The sequence below is a fragment of the Urocampus carinirostris genome, chromosome 3 (genome assembly GCF_059441175.1).
Source record: "Urocampus carinirostris isolate Australia breed hairy pipefish chromosome 3, RoL_Ucar_1.0, whole genome shotgun sequence".
Lineage (NCBI taxonomy): Eukaryota > Metazoa > Chordata > Actinopteri > Syngnathiformes > Syngnathidae > Urocampus > Urocampus carinirostris.
This window is the reverse complement of record NC_142351.1, coordinates 55,400,323-55,421,387: the sequence shown is the minus strand read 5'-3', so window position 1 is coordinate 55,421,387 and position 21,065 is coordinate 55,400,323. Positions and strand designations below refer to the sequence as shown.

At 38.0% G+C, this 21,065-nt stretch overlaps 1 protein-coding gene across 4 annotated transcripts in view; it reads right to left on the bottom strand.

Annotated features, from left to right (window-relative positions):
* Positions 1-21,065, bottom strand: part of tns1a (tensin 1a) — a 69,172-nt gene that overhangs the window by 32,797 nt on the left and 15,310 nt on the right. For 3 of the 4 annotated variants that reach the window (XM_088332574.1, XM_088332571.1, XM_088332572.1), the window contains 4 exons: positions 18,640-18,754; positions 14,818-14,855; positions 2,367-2,405; positions 1,907-1,948 (listed from right to left, as the gene is read on the bottom strand). In XM_088332574.1, the coding sequence (XP_088188700.1) occupies positions 1,907-1,948; positions 2,367-2,405; positions 14,818-14,855; positions 18,640-18,754 (234 nt within the window). Of the gene's footprint in view, positions 1-1,906; positions 1,949-2,366; positions 2,406-9,032; positions 9,093-14,817; positions 14,856-18,639; positions 18,755-21,065 lie in introns of those variants that run through there. The other variant, XM_088332573.1, reaches the window with a different exon arrangement.

Genomic DNA, 21,065 nt, shown 5'->3' with positions numbered 1-21,065 from the left:
AAACCTCATACAATGCTAAATGACCAGTCTGAATATAACATCCCGAGTGTTTGTGGTCTAGTAGTAACATAAGTTGAAGCTATAATAACTGAAGGATGAGGTCAATGACCATACGCCTGAATACTTCAGCCCATTCAATGTGTTTATAGTTGCTTTAAAAAAAACTTGGGAATCTTAAAGGGCTCTACAGACCAAAGGTCTTTTCAGACCTTAAGCCTCAGGGTGAAATGATGTGTAAAACCTGAGTAAAAAGAATACATTAGGTGGGAGTGGGAAATACTTTCACAATAAGGTACCAAGTCTTTCCGGAAAAAAAAAAGATTGCCAGTCAAACTGAGATCATTCATATTTTGAAAAACAAATGTTCAAAAAAACCCTCTTAATTTAATCTGAAGTACTGAAAAGTTAAAATAGTAAGCCTTAAAGAATGGTAGTTTTGCAACTTCTGTAAGTTGAGGAATAAAATCCAAATTCAAGCCAATTCATACTCAAATGGTTTGCTTTTGAGAGGGGATTGAGATGCGGGTACGATGAAAAAGAAAAAATTGAGCATGAAACGTGTACCCTGATCTGGGCAGGGCTTACCTTGATGACTAGGTGACCGGTGCTCCACCTCCAGTTAAAGCGCAAGAAGGGAAAACGCATCTGGAAATTGCTGCCGAGAGGCATTGCTAATCAGGCTGCCAGCTACGTTTTGTTTGGAATAGTAAAAAAAGTGAAGCAACAAAGCTTCCCACAGTATATCTGTGAATGTGAAGGCTGCATTCTACGCCAAGATGCTACGTGAGGCCGCTTAGGCCAACTGGTGATTTTTTCCTTGCCACAGAACATACGTTCCCTGCTTTGCAGCTGCTCCTCCCTCTATCTCATTATCTCTCATTATTCTCATCTCCCCCACAACAGTTTCTCTCTTGTTCCCAAGCCGAATGTTGACGTGGTCTTCCTTTTCACTGTAAACATGCACCGCTGACTGTAATTAGCTTTTCAAGTTGTGTTCCTTGGCTGAAAATAGTTACAACTGACTTGTATAATCCTGGACTAACTGAAATTGTGGTAAATTGGGACAAAATAATGAAATCGACTTATTTACACCGCGTTATAATAGGTTTTCACTCAATGCAAAAAGTGATTTTGGAAAATAATGAATGCTCATGGGCCACTGAGTGGTTAGCACATCCATGACACAGTTCTAAAGTTATGGGATCAAACCAAGCTACCAGCCTTCCTGTGCGGAGTTTATATTTTCTCCCCGTGCTTGCAAAGGTTTCCTCCGGGCACTCCGGTTTCCTCCCACATTCCAAAAACATGTGTGCCAGGTTCATTGGCCGGTCCAAATTGTCCCTAAGTGTGAATAAGTGAGTGAGTTCTCTCTCTCTGTGTGCCCTGCAAATGGCTGCAACCAGTTCAGGTTGTCTCCTGCCTACTGCCCGAAGACGGCTGGGATGGGCTCCAGCACCCCCTTGATGCTATTGAAGATAAGTAGTGCAGATAATGGATGGATAGATGGATGAATGGTTATTGTCATGACCTGGACAATCTTAGCAAAATCAGAATAATGTTAATTGTGCAAATATCGTACATGTTAAAAAACACATAGATTCCACTGTTATTAATCAGCCCAAATGCTGTTTCATTAAATTAAAAAAAATATTCCGAAGAAACTTTTTCTTATGTATCCAAATGATATTAAAGACATTTTATCTATTCTGAACCCCAAGTCTCTTTTACCAACAGAACCACAACCTTATTTCTCCTTGTAAAGGCCCTGAAATGATCGTGTCCGTCCGTGTGTTTATTTTCCATACAAAGTTATGTGAGCTGACCGTATATCAGCTGATATCAACACTGCACGTGAAAACTTTTTAAGTATAACCTCTGTTGAATGAAGCCAGAAAGACGTACTTACCGGAGTGTCAACGTGCTTTAATGGAAGCTGAGGAGTGGGAGGCTGCAAAGAAAAAGCAGACAGCCGACTCATCAGCCTCAAAATGCCAAATGGTGCCACATTGCTTATTTTGAGGAGCGTCATTAGAAGTCTGGGGGAAACACACGCAATTGTCTGACAATGAGATTAACATGTACTGTACAAAGATAAAATAACAGCATCCACCCTTACATGCATCCAGGAAAAGTAGTTAAGTGCAGTTTAAGCTCAATACACAAAACTTGGCATGATTTATCAACTGCATTGGTGTTTTTCAAGGGCTCACATCAACAGGAAATAAGTGCAAAGACGTGATTGTTTTATCCAGAAATCAGTTTTAAATTCTTAATGGGAATCCAAAAATGATCCCATAAATGTGTAAAACTCAAAGCACCAAAGCAAGCTTTGGGTTATAAAATAAGAATGAGTTCATAATACTTACAATTTCATAGTTGGTGCTCGTCTGACATGCTGTGGTGACCTGAAAAATGAAACACATAGGTGTGAAAGTCTTCCCTGATTTTGTCTTCTGCTCCGAAAACAGAAACCTTACAAAAAATAACAACCAAGAGATGCTTAACCTCGAATCACAGAATGATAGCGGCTTTATTTACATCGTTACATGTTTTGATAGTGCATCTTTAAATAGTAGAAAGAGCACCATCACATGCTCCAAGTATTTGTGTTCCAAATAGTCTACACAGGCATCTCACAGCAACACTTCACTGATTACCGGCAACGTCACGCACAAATAGCAGCCGCGACATGTTTTCCCGCCGTGAGACGGACACACGCTATCAGTGGTCAGCAGCCACCGGTGGGAAGGAAAGCATTGTAATTACCATGCACAGTGAGAACAAAAGCCTGGTTGGCATTTACTGGGTTATCATAGAGAAAATCTGAATACAAGAGCCGGAGCCTATTGTTGATATGCCAGATGAGGGCAAACCTGGCAAACCTCATTGATGAAAGCACACTGAAACTCATTTCCTGCGGCCTCTACTGACATTAATGTAACTGTCCTGGCACGCAGTAGCAGTATCAACAGAGCATGTAAGTTTGTCTGCGGCAGCAATGTACTGTATTACACACTGCAGGGTTCTCCACTTTATGCGACTGACATTTTCCCACAGCCATTAAGTTGCAAGCCGCTTTTATAAGCATCAAATGAAGGGAACTTTATCTTGCCTCTGAAAACAAACATCGGTCCAAAGTCATTGCAGTGCACATCATTTAGACCAGGGTGAAGTAAGTAAATGTCTTTGTAAGAAATAGCATTTCCAGTCAAGTCAAGTCATGCTTATTTATATCAACCTTAATCAAAAGAATTTCTAAAGGGCTGTAGAGACTACAGACTGTTATAACTAGGGGGGGATTCAAATCTAAAAGATATGAAGGGGCAACTCCATGCACAATTTTGTATTTTACCAACATAACTTTAAAATCACATCTTAAGCTGAGAGGAAGCCAGAGCAGGTCAGCCAAAATCAGGGTTATGTGATCAAACTTTCTTGTCTTAGTTAATTGCCTTCCTGCTGCATTTTGTACCTGCAGGCTTTTGATGCTAGACTTCGGGAGACCATGGAGTGTTGCATCACAGTTATAGAGAAAGGAGGTAACAAAGGCATGCATTACAATCTCAGCATCAGACTAGGACAATTTAAGGCGAATATTTGCAATTTTGCGAAGATGAAAAAAAGCGGTCTTGGTAATATTCTTAACATGTAACTGAAAAGACAGATTTGGGTGAAATGTGATACCTAAACTTTTGACAAAGTCACTTTCGGTGATATAACGTGTCAAGGTTCAGAGTAGTCTTTGAGAAGAAATCACGGGATTGAGATTGACCAATAATTAATATTTTAGGTTTTTAAACGTTGAGGTGCCAGAAGTTATGTGCCATCCATCTTATAATAGGCCACCAAACTGAACGCTGACAATATTTCTCAATACATACTCAAATAAATTACATTTGGCATAAAATGTATTTTCATTTAAACATGTCAAACGCACAATGAAATTAAGAAGTGCCATCCTGACGGTGCAAGAAACAACAATAAGATAAAAGACCAGTTCTGTGCTGAAGGCAGCCCAATAGCAATGATAATACATTAAAATAATAGTAAAGAGTAATAATATAAAAATAAATAATACTAAAATGAAAATGAAGGACTAAATCATCCCTTGTAATTATATAATCAAAATAAAAGTACGAAAGGCAATACAACTAAAAAGAGTAAACACAATCCATTTTTTTCATTGACAATGCTTTGTATTTATATATATATATATATATATATATATATATATATATATATATATAATGAATATATTGCATACATATAATTGTAATAAATTCCAGTGATTGATCAATAACTGTAGATCAACATCATCAGAACCACTGTGGTAAAGTATAAAAAAAAAAAAAGAAAATAAATTAGGTTTAAACCCTTCTCCTTAAAAATAAACAAGTAAAATAAAATAGTTTACATGTGCTATTTTTTTTTTTTATATACATTTTTAATGTGTAATGCTTTTATCATTTTTAAGCACATGTGTAAAACATTGTGGAGCTGGATCGGATGTTTTCAGGGACAAAATGGTGTATGGGGCACAATTATGTTGTTATATTGTAAAATATGTCAAATACTTTTTGTTTCCACTTGCTAACATACTTTCCATGAACCCCTGAACCAAGAATCAGTGGCATACAGCATATTTGTCCAGAGGTCAAAAGGCGCATTAGACGAGAGGAAAGAAACTCCAGAGAAGCCTGGCGACACTCAGCATTCCCAACTGTGTCTACATCCTTATAAGGCTCATGTGGGAAGCTAATACAACTTTCATGTGTTTCTTGCCTGCTTAAGAACATAAAACACAATCATTTCCTAGCTATTCTGTCGTATGCTCCAACATTATGATTTTTAGAAAAAAAAGAAAAAAAAAAAAGAAACATAAAAAAAACGTGTTAGTAGGGCGTTTTCTCACAGAAATGATACGTGCATAGATTTGCTATGGTCAGCTTTCTTTCAAGTCTCACATCACTCCTTCAGAACAAGAGCCAAAAATGGAGAACGACTCACATCATAATCCATAGTAGAGAGACAAATAATCTCTAAAAGAGTTCTGCCATGAACCACAGAGCTTAAAATGGCATCACATCACAAGGGAGTTTTGAGAAGCTGGTAATCTCTGATATGACTCAGATAGGACTGCTTTCCTCCAGATGCATGTCATTTAATCAATCATTCAGGAATTTAAAGTCCCAGCATGTAATATTTAACCACTAGATGACACACCATTGTCTAATGTGGACGAAAACCAATGCCAAGAGCACAGTGTAGCAGTATGATGTCTGACAAACACGATGTAAAAAATTTTTTTCAGATGAAAATTGACATTGGCTTGTTATTCCAACTTTTATATGGTTTTTTTTTTGCCAGCTTAAGATAGTTCATGGATTTTTGCCTGGTATTCAAATCAGTTTTATTTGTATCACTGTGAGGCACTAAATATTACACACTGTCCCTTAAAACCCTTGATTTCTAATGCTATCTTACAAAGTCATTTGAAAAATCTGTTGTGTGTTTTGGGGAGGACATATTCTGTTCTATGTTGTCCTCAATATTCACTGGCCAGGTTTAAGATCAGGTAATTGTGCAATTGTGTAATTGTAATCCTGTGCAGTCCTTTGAGACATTTGTGATTAAGGGCTATATAAATAAATGTGACTTGACTTGACCCATAACGGCATGCTGAAGAAAGACAGAATCTTGACACCCAGTCCATGAAAACCATTGGGATAAAGTTAAATAACATCAGTGATCTCACTTATTTTTCCTACATACCAATAAGGGACCCACAACCACATTATCACATTCATTATGTTTGAAAAGTAATTGGTTAGCTTTTCATTGGCAATTTTCTGAATGAACCTTTAAAAAATCCATATAAATCAGGCTCAACTCAATACAGATTTGCCTCGGAAGTGCATTAATCTCACAATTCCCACCCAAGCTGGTTGCGAGTTAGTGGATGTTTGCCCGAGAAATGTAATTCCACAGCCCTCAAGCAAAGGCCAAATAAGGGCCGGCGCTAAAACAGCCACTTAAAATGGATTTAAACAGGATCTGCGTTTTCCTAGAAGAGAGAAGGGTATCTGTAGACTGTCGTTAAAAGTGAGGTTAGTCCCAGTTAATATCTGCCTTAACATTTTAACATCGGAGTGGGATGATCCCCACATGCTACTAACTGTAACCAATGTTCAGAAATGTCCTATGTGGACAAATTGAATGAATCCTGAACAAAGAATTTTCCAGATGGGAGACTATGAGGTCATTTGTGAATATAAAAATGAGCAAGCTTGTTCGGCGACAGTCAACCATAAAAGTCAACGTTCTATAGCCAACACAATCAGTTAGTTCAAAAGTCTTCAAAATGTTGGTAATAAGTTTAAATTGGCAACTAAATGGAAATAACCTCCTTTCACGCAAACTAATTGCTGCTGTCACTACAAGATGTCTTTTTTGCTCTGAAAATAATATTTATGACTTTTTTTTACTACTAATGCCCCCTGTGGGTTAAACAAGGCAGCATAGACCACAACTGATATTGAGGATGGGATCCTTTCCCAACCACTAAAGTTGTCATAAAACCACGAAAGAAATGTCGTAAAACGACAGGAAATAGAAGCTTGGATAAAAAGGAGAGTAGCTCTTGGATCACTATCAGGCCACAGTAAGTGGCAAGCGGACAAATCATTTCGACTGCGACCAAAAAAGATATTTAAGTGAGGATCTGATGCAGATCAGATGCGCGGTTGCAGCTCAATTCTGGAATATAAAAAAATCAGAAAGTAGATTTTAAATAACAATCAAGATCAAGTTTATGTTGTATTGGCTCATAAAAAACGGTCATCATAAATTGATGGAAGCTCAACTCCACAAACACTCGTATTCACAAAAGGTTGAGCTGTCAAAGTTAGAAAACCAAAAAGTTGGATTTACAGTTCCGGTTGATCCATCAAATCTCATTTTTTGTTTCATGTTTATGTCAACCACACAGTTGTAATAGCACTTACATAAAGAGCCACCCACAAAAGAATGTAACTGCTTTTGTTATATCAGAACTACAAGTACTTCCCTGCTGAAATAGATGAGAATCTTTGAGTTGTACTGAAGAAATGCTGTAGTTGTTGGTCAAGCCTAACACAATGAAGGTAGCATTTTGCACAATCACAGCAATTTCAGTAATATAAAACGATGATAAACAAGGTAAAATACAGTAAAACCTTGTCTACCTTTGATAGGCAAAATCTTTGCAGTCAGAACTGATTTTTGTTACAGTTATAACTCATTTAATCATACATTTAAACCATAGAACAAACCCATTTTACAGGCTCAAGAATTTGTTTAACAAAAAAGTACTGTATAAAGTCGTTTTTACAAATAACTACTGTAAGGTCAAATACACATTTTTATCATCAACGTGAATTGAAGCAGAGAGTTTGTAGCCAATCACAATACAGAACACAATCGACGATGCAAATGTAGTAGCAAGACAGTGAAAAGTGAACAGTAATACTAAGGGTTCACTGTATACTAAAATAAGTAGTGTAATAATGATTTCCTTGCAGTGAATATTTTAAAAATATTTGATTTTGACTTATTTCTTAAATACAACTATGAGGACTCCATTCAAATTATGAATAAATTGGGTGCATCATTTTCAATTTGAATTGAGTTCTAGTAAAAAATGAATACAAAATATGAAAATTATCAGTTATCTGATGTAAAAAGTTGCAGTTAATTAAGCTGTTTTTGTGTATTTGCTTTTTATTTTTGAAAACTTAACTTTGAAAATAATATTGTATATTTCTTGTACTTAGCTAAATAATCTCATCTCATCAGCCGTACCGCTTATCCTCATTAGGGTCGCGGGGGGGCTGGAGCCCATCCCAGCCATCTTCGGGCAGTGGGCAGGGGACACCCTGAACTGGTTGCCAGCCAATCGCAGGGCACACGGGGACAGACAACTCATTCGCTCATTCACACCTAGGGACAATTTGGACCGGCCAATTCACCTGAAATGCATGTTTTTGGAATGTGGGAGGAAACCGGAGCGCCCGGAGGAAACCCACGCAAGCACGGGGAGAACATACAAACTCCGCACAGAAAGTCTGGAGCTGGATTTGAACCCACGACAGGTTCCCGTGACATGAACTGTGCCGCACAAGCGCTAACCACTGCGCCGCCGTGCTGCCCTAGCTAAATAATATTATTCAAATATTCAAATTGTCATTATTATTCAAAAAGTGTTTAAAAGTCAAACAAAAACGAAAAAAACTGAAAATCTGCAGAAAAAAAAACCCAACACAACAAGCAGCAAACAGATTAAGAATACGGTACTTCTTTGTTGTAACTTGACTTGTTGAAGTACTCTATCTTTCCACTGTGCTAAACATGACATTATAAATTATATAGTGCGAGTGAAATTTGGATAAGAGAATCAAGTGAAGGTGTATGGAACATCATATTGTAAAAACAACACTCTTCAACACTCTTTTGAGAGTCAGACGTGCTCAACATTGAAGACAAAAAACTTTAACACTGCTCCCAAATTTCCCTTGCTAGTGTTCTCTAATGGGTGAACATGTAACCTTGCCTGAGGGGACCCGGTTTCTAAAACAAGAGACAAACAGCTGTTCTATTAACATCTGTCTTCACCTTACGACACTCGAGGGATGCATGACTGGCGCTCTTGTTATGGGCAAGGTGAAGAAAGGTGGAATGCTTTCTCTCGAGGTTCAGAAGCAAATTAAGAATATTGGCAGACTGCTTAACACCCAACGGGTGTGTAATAAAACTGAATTCCAATTTTTTGTCACACCTGTCGGGAGAGAAGGAAGACACGCAACTTCCAGACCACTCATGCGGGTTACTTTTACAGACCGAGCCCAGTTACTAATGATTCTCAATTTCTCAATTTAAACAAACAGAGAAATTATAAAACGTCATTATATTGAAATGCAAACTTGATCCTTCTGCAGTTCTTCAGACATGGCATTTGTGAATGTACACTAAAACTTAGATTAAAAAAAAATAAATACCTGCATGCTGGAGTTCTCTCTTCTTTCTAACTTTGCATAATAACCCGATAGTCATCTTCCTCAGGCCCTCCTAAAGGGACAGAAGTCCAAGAAAAAGCACCAAATACAGGTCTTTTTGTCCGGCTGCTCAACTCCTCCCACCCTCCCTTTCCAAACACCATCAGTAATCCCGGACGCGTGCCAGTGAGCGCCTGAAGTCAACTGTGTTCAGCCGCTGGACTGAACCAGGATGCACTCTTTGTGCTGCTGGCTCAAACTCCTCGTTTCGCTGCCAAGTAGTATTCAAACAGACTATATAAGGCCAAGAAAGCAGCTTGGGAAAGTGTGGTGCCCAAAGCAAGACAGAAAGTTTATCCCTTCTTTCGAAGCTCTATCTGTTTAATTCCCCTGTCCGCACTCCTTCTGTCCTCACTTTTCTTCGAAGTAGCTGTTGAAAGAGAATAACTATCACTGCATCAACAATGTTGCGTAACTTCATTACAAAGGGGGACATTCAAATCACCCAAGAGGCAAGTTGAGGTTGGGGGTTCGAATCTTCAGCTGCAGGGTCAGGCTTTCCCATGTGCAGAATATCCTGGGGTTCTCATAGTTCCCAAAAACTTTTCAGAGGATACAAGGAATGACTTTTGCTACAGAATATGACAAATAATACACGTAACGCAACAATTTTATAATGGATTAAAAACCAAATATAAGCATTGTATGGTAGATGTGACTTAAGAATGTTACTCATAATGTTTTTAATTAATGCTCCCGCAGTGACTTTTTATGGCCTGTTTAGCCTTTCTTGGATATGTTATAATTTGCCCTAAAAATAAAAAACAAAAAGCAAAAATCAGGATGTTTGTCAAATTTCTTGGAATATAAAGAGGGTTTTTTTTCAATGCAGATGATCAAATGTAGTTCTTCAAAAGAGGGAGATATTATGTTACTTTGTTTCGAATGTTTCAAAAAGGTTTTTATACATTTTAAGGGTTTTAAAACCGATTGGATGTATGGTCCCTTTATAAACAAATATACAATGAAATGATATCTTGTGCATGTATTAGCAAAGTAAATACATCAATCGGCCATTTTTTCCATCCTTGCCCTGCCCTTATGCTAATTTATTTAACCCAATGTAAATAAAAGTTTGCCCACGCCTTCTTGTTAATAAATAATTCTGAACATGAAAAATATCTGAGATTCCAGTTACAACTCGTCCTCATTTTTAAGCATTATTGATTCATTTTTAGTTATATATATATATATATATATATATATATATATATATATATATATATATATATATATATATATATATATATATATATATATATTAGTTAATATACAGTAAAAAAATAATTGTTTGAAAACCTTGCTATTTTGCTATTTCTCCCACTGAGAAATCATGGAGGAGTCTGAAATTTTCATCGTCGGTGTTGTCCACTGTGATAGAGATAAACTACAGTAAAAAGAAAAATCCAGAAATCACAACGCATGATTTTTTAACAATTTATTTGTGTGATACAGCTGCAAATACGTATTTGAACACTTGAGAAAAATGAATGTTGATATTTGGTACAGTAAACTTTGTTTGCTATTACAGGGGTCAAATGTTTTCTGCAGTCTTTCACCAGGTTTGCACACACGGCAGGAGGAATCTTGGTAGACTCCTCCGCACAGATCTTCTCTGGATCAGTCAGGTTTCTGGGATGTCGCTGAGAAACACGGAGTTTGAGCTCAGTCCAAAGATTTTGGATTCGGTTCGGGTCTGGAGAATGGCTGGGCCATGCTAGAACCTTGATATGTTTCTTAAGGAGCCACTACTTAGTTTTCCTGGCTGTGTGCTTCGGGTTGTTGTCATGTTGGAAGACCTAGCCATGACAGATATTCAATGCTCTGACTGAGGGAAGGAGGTTGTTCCCTAAAACCTCACAATACACCGCCCCAGGTATCCCCTCTTTAATGCAGTGTACTTGTCCTGTCTTTTGTGCAGAAAAACACCACCAAAGCATGGTGCTACCACCCCCATGCTTCAGAGTAGGGATGGTGTTCTTTGGATTGTGCTCTTAGTTCTTCTTCATCCAAACAAGCTTAGTGGAATTATGACCAACAAAACTTTCTCCCATGACTGCTCTGTATCATCCAAATGGTCATATGCAAACTTAAGACAGGCCTTGACATGTGCTGGTTTAAGCAGGGGAACCTTTCGTGCCATGCATGATTTTAAATCATGACGTCTTAGCGTATTACCTAGTCACCTTGGAAACGGTGGTCTCATCTCTTTTCAGGTCATTGACGAACTCCTGTTGTGTAGTTCCGGGCTGATTCCTCACCATTCTTTGAATCATTGAGACCCCACAAGGTGATATCTTGCATGGGGCTCCACTCCGATTGAGATTGCCCGTCATGTTTAGCTTCTTCCATTTTCGAATGATTGCTCCAACATTGAACCTTTACTTCCACCATCTGCTTGGCCATTGCTCCGTATGCCTTTCCAGCCTTGTGGAGGTGTACAATCTCATCTCTGGTGTCTTTGGACCGTTATTTGGTCTTTGCCATGTTACAAGTTAAAGTCTTACTGATTGTATGGGGTAGAAAGGTGTCTTTATGCAGCTAACGACCTCAAACAGGTGCATCTGGATCAGGGTGATACATGGAGTGCAGGTGGACTTCTAATGGGTGGACTAACAGGTCTTTCAGGGTCAGACTTCTAGATGATACACAGCTGTTCAAATACTTATTTGCAGCTGTATCACATAAATAAATTGTTAAAAAAACATGCATTGTGATTTCTGGATTTTGCTTTTTAGTTTATCTCTCACAATGAACGATGAAAATTCTAGACCCCTCCATGATCTCTAAGAGGGAGAAAATAGCAGGGTGTTCAAATACTTATTTTCTTCACTGTACATTAACATTTCTTAAAATCACTACAGTTATATTGCCTCTGCCATATCAGACATCTGTGCTAATTTTAAAGATTACTTTTCTTGTTTATTAAAAAATAAGTATTTACAGAACAAACGGGAGTAAAATATAAAAACAATGCAAGAAGGACATTTTACTTACAAAATGATTTCCAAATGGGACACAAATGTTCTTTTTGTTGAAGGAAAGTTATTGATTAGATATAGTATACATTTTTAACCACCCATTATACTGCCTTTAATATCATAGTAGATTCTGATCACATTATTCCTATAAACTGGCTATAATCTATATACAAAACAACTTACTCGTTTATGCAGGGATTTAGTTATTTGGCTAGTAAAAGATCTGCAAAAAGTAAACTATATCATTATCATCATTATTATTATACAGTATATTCTTTAAGTGAAATAATTCAGTATCTAACACGGCAAATATTCCTTATTTAATATGAGCTGCAGGCAAACCAATCTCTATTCTCATCATTTTATGGCTAACTTAAACATATTCAAAGTAGCAGGAAAAAAAGATTAAACATTGAGAATCGAGCGACAGAGCCCTTATGCATCTAGTGATCAAAATATAATACAATGTAAAGTTCACCTTTTGAATTGAATAGATTATGTTACCAACATTATTTTTTTTCATGGCTATAAATGAGCCATAAAGATCATAAAATGTAACAACACCTTTAATAAAGCTTTCAAGCAAATACTTATCTTTATATAGACATGGGATGTTAAAACCTCTAATAAACATGAAGAATCAGATTATTGTGACTGCTGACACTTTTATAGTTAAAGGGTCAGCACATAGATAAAACCATATTTGAGAAATGCAATGTTTTCCTTTAGAGAGTTACAGCTCAATTCCAATTCCCCATTTATTACACAAACTGTAAGACAGACAGGCCAAAAAGAGAGGAGGTTGACGACAATTTTCAGCATCTCTTCAAACCAATGAAAAACAACATCTTAAAGTAATGTTAACCATCATTATTTAAACCTTTACCTTGGCAGACCTGGTGGTCAGGGACAAGAGGGACTGGGGAAATATAGGTTAACAGGAAAAAGAGTAGGAAGTTCACATGCAAGTCTGACAAGGCTATTTATTGCTAGCCTGGTAGGGGATCAATAACAAAAGTCTGGTGGTCCACCAAGCTTATAAAGCACTAGAGGAAACCCTTTTACTGTAGAAAGAAGGCGATTTACTATCTCTGCTTATCATTTAGGTAAACACTTGAACAGGGATCAGCAGTTTCTTTTTTTCCATACAGAATACTTTAATTTAAGGCGTATTTCCGGGTACAAAAGCGCTTCTGGACATTGGCTTGTAGGATTCATGAGTGCGCCGTCAAAGTGCTAGACAATTACTATTATACTAGGAGGACTATCCCAGTGACCAAAACCTAAAAAAGTTAAGAGAGTGGAACTTTCTACTGAAAAGAAGCATCTTTATTCAAATTGGTTAAAACAGAAACTGATATCATGAGCGCAACACAACTTCTTTACTCGTGGCTGCCGTCTACTGGCTTGCCTCATTATTGCAGCCTCTATCAGCTTGTTCATGATTTGCCTGCAAATGAATGCATTTCTTAGATGTGGTTGAAAAAACTCTTCTATTTCATCTTTCTTGGGGTTTGAGTTGAAGCAGACCACTACTTACTTTCACCATTTGTATGCTATATTAACTAATGGTAACAAAAAACCCTCCAGGGACGAGCGTGACATCACTCCCTAGCACCCACACCCCATTTCTCCTACGTAATGTGTTCCAGTTCGAACAGCTTTGCTAATGGTAAGATAAAATCAGAGAAGATTGGTGGAAATCAATGCATACAGGTTCTTTGAACTCATTTCGACATTGTTAAAAAATACTTGACAGAGTAAATATTTAATCTTCAACTTTTTTACACCTTAAACAATGCACCCCACCTTGAGCTATGATTCAATAAACAAATTCCTGGAATTATAATAACGGTTATGATGACAAAACCATACGAACATGAATCTTGATTTATAGGCTACATTTATTTTAAAATATAATTCTGACTATGATTTAGGCTTCTTAATCTTTAGAAAAATACATGATTAAAAAAATATGATACCGAAGTAAGGTAACTCGCGACAGATCAACTCTTCTTTAATGTTATACAGAATTTTCTCTTTTTGAGCTTGACGGGCCCAATACTCAAAGGTGAACTGGAAGAGCGAGAAAGCATCAGAGCAAGAGAGCGAGGGAGAGAGAGCAAGGGAGAGCGAGAGATAGATAGATAAAGAGAGAGAGAGAGAGGATGCTTCAATGCATGAATTTTGTATTTTGTTTTTTTTCTGGTGATTGTTTTTTTTTATTCCTTTCAATCATGTTGCAACAAACATCACATGACAAAATGGACAAACCACCTGAAAATTGAAAAAAAAATGATGACAGGTTGAAACTAAAAGCTTATAAGAGAGCCGTACCCAAAATGACGATTCATCTATCGGCCATATAAAAAAAATGTGGTTTGTTGGAAAGAACACAAAAAAAAAAAAAAAAAAAAAAAACAGCAGCAGCAGCGGCAGCAAAACAATACAAAAAAAATCCAAAGTGGTTGCACAAGGGGCGTAAAGACGGAAAAATCCCGAAGCAAGTGTGAGAAGTGTCCTTTTTGTGGGAAGAATAATTAAAACATTTTTCTTCAAATCCACCTGTCTGCATTTAAAGCCAATTAATTCACCACAAAAAGCTAAAACTAAAAGTTTCAATAGTCAAAGTAAGATGCAATGCAGATTGTTTTCCCATAGTCACTTGACAAATGGACAAAAGGAGAAATGCAAAACAGTAAATAGTAAGAAAACATATAACAAAATACAAAGCAGAGATGGCTTACCTTTACTTCACATTTCTTATGGCAAGACAACTGACAAGCTGCAAAAAAGAAGAGACAATTTTTTAAAGAATCTTTACAGTAAATCAAAAAATGCTAAGACTTGGCACACTCATAAGGGAAACAGCAATATGATCAGTCGCATTCCTTTTATGTACTATAAAGCTTAGTACTGCCCCCAGGTGGCTGGATTGCAAATTCCCTTTTTCGGGATGTAATTTCTCCCAATCCCCCCAAGAGATTCAAAATAAAAGAACACTAATGTGGGATATCATACAACTAGTTAATAAGGTCTAGTTAATAACATCTTCATATTCAAAAACCAAATCAAAAACGCTTCAAAGCAAGAGGACTGCACAGAGCAGAAAGTGGATGTCAGTGACTGGAATTGGGAGACGAGACAACGATTGAGGTGAGGATGAAGGCAGCAATTACTGTACGTTGGCGATAGGATGACGACACTACACACACTGCTGAGATTTAAACCCTGTTAATGTCCTGAAGTGGCCCAGACCTGAATCTCTGGAGGGATTTGAAAACCATACCTGTCAACCTCCACGGATATGCCCTTACAAAATGTTGTATTTTCCCTTATAAAATACAAAATAATCTTACACCATATTTTTTGTCAAATGTGTTTATTTATGTAGTTTAACCTGTTATATTGTACATGTGCTTCGTTATATCATATATATTGTTAATTAACATTTTGTTGTGAGATATTGATGTTCGACGTGAATGAGGTTTATTATAAAAAAGTTGAAAAATTAAGTAGCCTGGACGTTAACTGTAGAAGGAAAAAATACATGCAAATATAATTAGGTAGAATAATACATTTTCTTATTCAAATTATTAATTCATTTTCTGCAATAAATTATTGTTGGTAATATACTGATTAAAGGGATAACCACAAACCTGTGTTTTTTCATTTTCTCCTTTTATACTTCCTTTTTTCTCAACTTCTTTATACAACAATAATGATTCGTAATATCATGCATCAAAGCAAGTGAGCCGTTTGAGAGCCAGCTCTCTTCAATGAGTTGAGCCGAGAAAGCCGGTTCTCTAAAAAGAGACAGACCTCCTTTCACTACATAACTACCACATGAAATCTAAGGCGGCAGATGCATGCGCACAGTAGCATCAAACCGCTCGCTTTGTTTGCAATAACAAAAAAAAAACGATACCGAGATAGAGGCTACCGCGGCGAACTCGTTTGACTTAATTGATTTGCCGTTTCGTCATAGTCGGTGTATACCGGCCGGTACCCATAGTTGACAAATTTGCGTTTTTCCGGTCAGATTTTCTTGTACGTCGTACACGTCTTAAAATGCATAATAAACGTACTTTGTAAGGCAAAAACGTACAGGTTGACAGGTATGGAAAACAGTTGTGCATTATTGCTCATCCTGATGAAAATTATAGGTGCTGCAAAGGGGAATAGACGTGCATTGTAGCATCATATTCAATACACGACTGTAGGTTGAAGATTTTGCCATTAATGGAAGTCAGTAAATGCAGTGATAATAAATGCTAAGAAATTATGAAAACAAACTATTTGAATAGGGTTTTTTTCCCATTTGGGTATAGTCAGGTTATGTTTATTTGTAAAACTATAACGATACAAAACAAAAGTTATATAAATGAAGCAATTTTAATGTAAAGTGAAAGCAGGTCTAACCTTCAAAACTGGTGCAACTTAATAATATTTGTCAAGCACTACTGAACAAAGTGATTGCATTTATCTATGCATTTTTGTCTTAACGTATTATTCATGTTTTTATTTCTTTATTTATTTTTTGAATTTATTTCTATCTGTACGGGCTGTTCCTTATTTAAAAAAATATATTAATGTAAAAGTAGTGTTGTTCAATACTGTATCATATTATTTTCATCACAAGTCATTAAAACAGATACCAGGTAGCCTTAAGAATGGTTTTCCCTTCTTATTGTTAAAATGGCTAGTACTTTTTAACAAAATACGGTACCTTCAAATGCCAAAATATTTGTTTTCTTTTAAGACTGACACAGACACCCGCATCTTTAGTTGTCAGCAATATCGATACAAGACACGGATAAAATCAGTATCCACAATTCCATTCCCTTACCAAAATCGTCTCTTATTTGTAAAAAAATAATTTTCCGTACCAACGTTATATCATAATTAATATTGCATTTATTTAAAGGTGATTGGATATAATTAACAGGGCGCGTGTGCGGCACAGTTCTCAGGTCATGAGATTGAACCTCCTGTGTGGGGTTTGCATGTTCTCCCCGTGCTTGCGTGGGTTTCGTCCAGGCACTCCGGTTTCCTCCCACATTCCAAAAACATGCATGTTAGGTTAATTGGCCCTAGGTGTGAATGAGCGAGCGAATTGTCTGTCCCTGTGTGCCCTGCGATTGGCTGGCAACTAGTTCAGGGTGTCCCCTGCTCACTGCCCGAAGATAGCTGGGATGGGCTCGAGCACTCCTGCGACCCTACTGAGGATAAGCGGTACAGATAATGGATGGATGGATATCATTTACATTTCTCGTCCCTGATTGTTCATGGAACGTTAGAGGGCAAATTTTCCTGGAGTTACCCACAGTGGTAAGTACCAATACCTTGAAAAAGGCTCATATCAGTGGGAATGAAAATACTTGTAACCAGTGCGCACCCATTCATACCAATATGTGTTGCCATGTAATCTGCCCACACCTTCATGCAGGGGCACACAGAAGACCCACGTCAGAAATAAACCACTGCCACAGATTTTCTCATATTGGCCAGAGAGTGATTTCACATGGTAAACAATAAACACATTACACCTAAGCACTTGCTTTGCCTAGGATAGCAACCGCGAACACAGTTGTCCCATATTTGCAAGAGGGCCAATCGCTGCGCTAAAAACAAAACAAACATAAATTAAAGAGGGATAAAGGCAATTCTCATGCACTCCCCCTTCCACATTTCCCCATGTTTCCCTCCCCGTTCAGCCTCGTCGAACCACCCCACTTTCCCTCTTATCTAGGCTAATTCAGCAGCAGCTGCAGTAGCCGAGCTAATTTTAACAGCAAATCCTTAGCCAAAGCCCCAAACCGTCCTGATCTTCTACTGCTGGGGCTTTGCATTTTGCAGCCCAGCTTTGGCGACCGAAATCTGCGTAGAAATCACACAATAGAAATTTAAAAAAAAAAAAAAAATGAAAAAGTATGAAGGGAACAGGATCAGAACCCAGCAAACGAATCGTAGGATAAACATTTCCTGAACATCTACGTTCAGTGAGGCATGTAAATGTTTCTGGCAGGCGTGTTGGCAATTTGCTGAACTAAATGGACATAGTAGGTCGTCAGAAGCTGCAACCACTCCCATTCTGGAGAGGCAAAGGAAAGCATCCTACCATATATACGTTTTTATCTGCGTGGCTTTACAAACAACTACCAACAAAAGAATAAAATAAAAACATGAAGGGAGTAAATTTATAATCAGAGAAAAAACAAAAATAATAATAATAATAGGCAGTAGGGCGTGTCCGTAGTAAAGTTCTGCGATCATGGATCAAACCTTCCTGTGTGGAGTTTGCATGTTCTCCCCGTGCTTGTGTGGGTTTCCTTCGGGCACTCCGGTTTCCTCCCACATTCCAAACATGCATTCCAGGTTAATTGTCCCGAGGTGTGAATGAGCGAGCGAATTGTCTTGTCTCTGTATGCCCTGCTACTGGCTGACAAACAGGACAGCCCAAGGACAGCTGAAATGGGCTCCAGCACCCCCGCAACCCTACTGAGGATAAGCGGTGCAGATAATGGATAGATGGGTAGTAATAATAAGTGTGCCAGAGTGGCACTCACCTTTGCATATGAGCCCCTCCTTTGTGATGGCCTGCTTGCATATATCACAGCTCTTGGCCTTCTTGAATGGCTTCAGCTTGAAGGAGTGTGTGTGGACCCCCTCCAGCTCGTCGGGCTGACAAAAAAACGGAAGACAGGAGGACGTCATCATTACGCTATGTGCTCTCCTCGACATATGTCCAATAACCTTGGAAGGGGATGACTTTTGCTACATTTTACTTGCATCGCACCAAACAGCCAACAATCCTAAAACATAAGCAAAGCGATCAGAAATGGACGATGTTTAGTAAATGGGGATTAAAATGAGTAATGATAAACGCTTAAAAATAGAGTCACAGTAGGAAAATCATGTGTTCCATTAATTGTCAAGTATTTCAAATCAGTTACAATACTGGGCATATTATTGACTTTAAAGTAAATCAACAAATCAATCAGTGAATAAATCAATAGATAACCCCATAAATAAATTAATTAATTAATGAAATTAATAAGAAAGTAAAATTCTTGATATGATTATAGTTTCACCTACACGAACAACGTAAGTTTACAGTTGTGTGTCTGGTACAAATTATATTTTTTGGGGAGGGTATACATCATACTATGCAAAAAAAATATTGAAGCACGAGTTTTTGCACATGCTTTACTGTAGTAGTGTGTAGTACTATTGTGTTTCTGTTCGGAGATTTGCTTTTGCAATCAGAGAGCAACATTTTCTCCTAGAAGTAACGTTCCTCTGTCATTTTCTCATCATTCCCTCTCCCAGTGTGGTTGCTACGCGAGTCATAGCAGCAATTTAGTTTTCTTTGAGTGTTTGCGCAGTGGGTATGAGATAGGGTGGTGTTAGTCTGACCGCAAATCTTGTTTGTCAATGTATTAATTGATAGAAGCAGTTGAGTCATTTTTTCAAGGATTGGAAAAGAACAAAGTCATTCTCTAAATGTCAGTGTTCCACTGTATTGGCATTCCCAAAGAGGCTAAATAGACAAGATGGAAAAAAATAGATGATGATCGAGGCAAATAAATGGGCATAAATAGAAAGAATGACCGAAAAGCTGAGGAAGGACAACGGGGGATAGAGGGTGTTTCTCAGAAGCTTATAGACAGCTAGCACAGTAAATCAAGCTTTGGGTCTCTTTTCCCCAAGGTGCACTTAGCTAATGAAAAGAAGCGCTACACTACCGCTACTTTGCTGAGAGCAGAGTACTACTCAGAAAGCGAGACAGAGGCATTGAGGCAGGGCGACACACCCAAAGACACTACAATGTCCTTCGGTACACCGTGAATACAAATTAGTGTTGGTATGTTTATGACCAGGAACCAAACATGTGTGACCCGCCAAAGGATAAACATTTTGGATCAGCAATAAACACTTCTCAATCTGTTACGCACGACAGGTATTGTCCATGAGGGTTCAAGAACACGAATAACATGAAGATCTGCATACTATATCGTGCACATGTATTTGTTATTGTTTGTGCTGGTACTTCACAAATTTTCATACCTGACAAAGTTTTGATGTAAAAAAAACAAAGTAGTAGAGGTGATATATCGTTTTTTTATGATTTAAGCAACTTTTAAGTTTAAGGTTTAAGTTTGAATTTTGATAGTATTCAATTGTGAGATGCATTAAAAAATGTAGATTTGCTGTAATGCTCTGGGAGTGTGGTTAAGCGCAACCATGGACGCTTGCCATTTCATAGTCAAAGTAGACAGCCAAACTGGACCGGAGGTCCAAATGTACTCACTTTGTGGAAGACCAAACAACCTTCGTGTCACAAACACAATTATCAGACACATATCTGCAGAGATTTAAGGCAGCTAGCGTCTACCCCGTGTGGCACAGTGTCCACCAATGGACATCATCCTGTGAGACGATATTAGAAACTATTAAAAACTGCCAAAAAACATTGAGACGTAGCTGTCTTTAATAAAATAACGTATCTGGACAATTAACAAGGTAAACCAGGTAAAGTAAAAAGTTTGAGTTTATGTGTAACCAGCCTAACAAGGATGACGAGCACTAGTCTCCACAGAAGCCAACATGCCCTAAAAGCAGAATAAGTCCTCACGATAAGTCCTCAGTGACAGACCCCAATCAGTGCGGATAGGTCAGAACATCTCAGATGTCATCTACCTCAGCACGGGCTCCCCGCAAGGCTGTGTCCTGAGCCCCTTGCTGTTCACCTTGATGACACACGACTGCGTCCCTAGGTCCGCCACAAACCACATCGTGAAGTATGCTGACGACACAACAGTGGTGGGCCTCATCAGGGACGACAACGACCTGGCCTACAGAGAGGAGGTGGAGCAGTTGGTGGGCTGGTGCAGGGACAACAGCCTGGTCCTGAATGTTGACAAAACTAAAGAGATCATTGTCGACTTTAGGAAAAACCAGCCCAACCATGCCCCACTTTGCATCAACAACA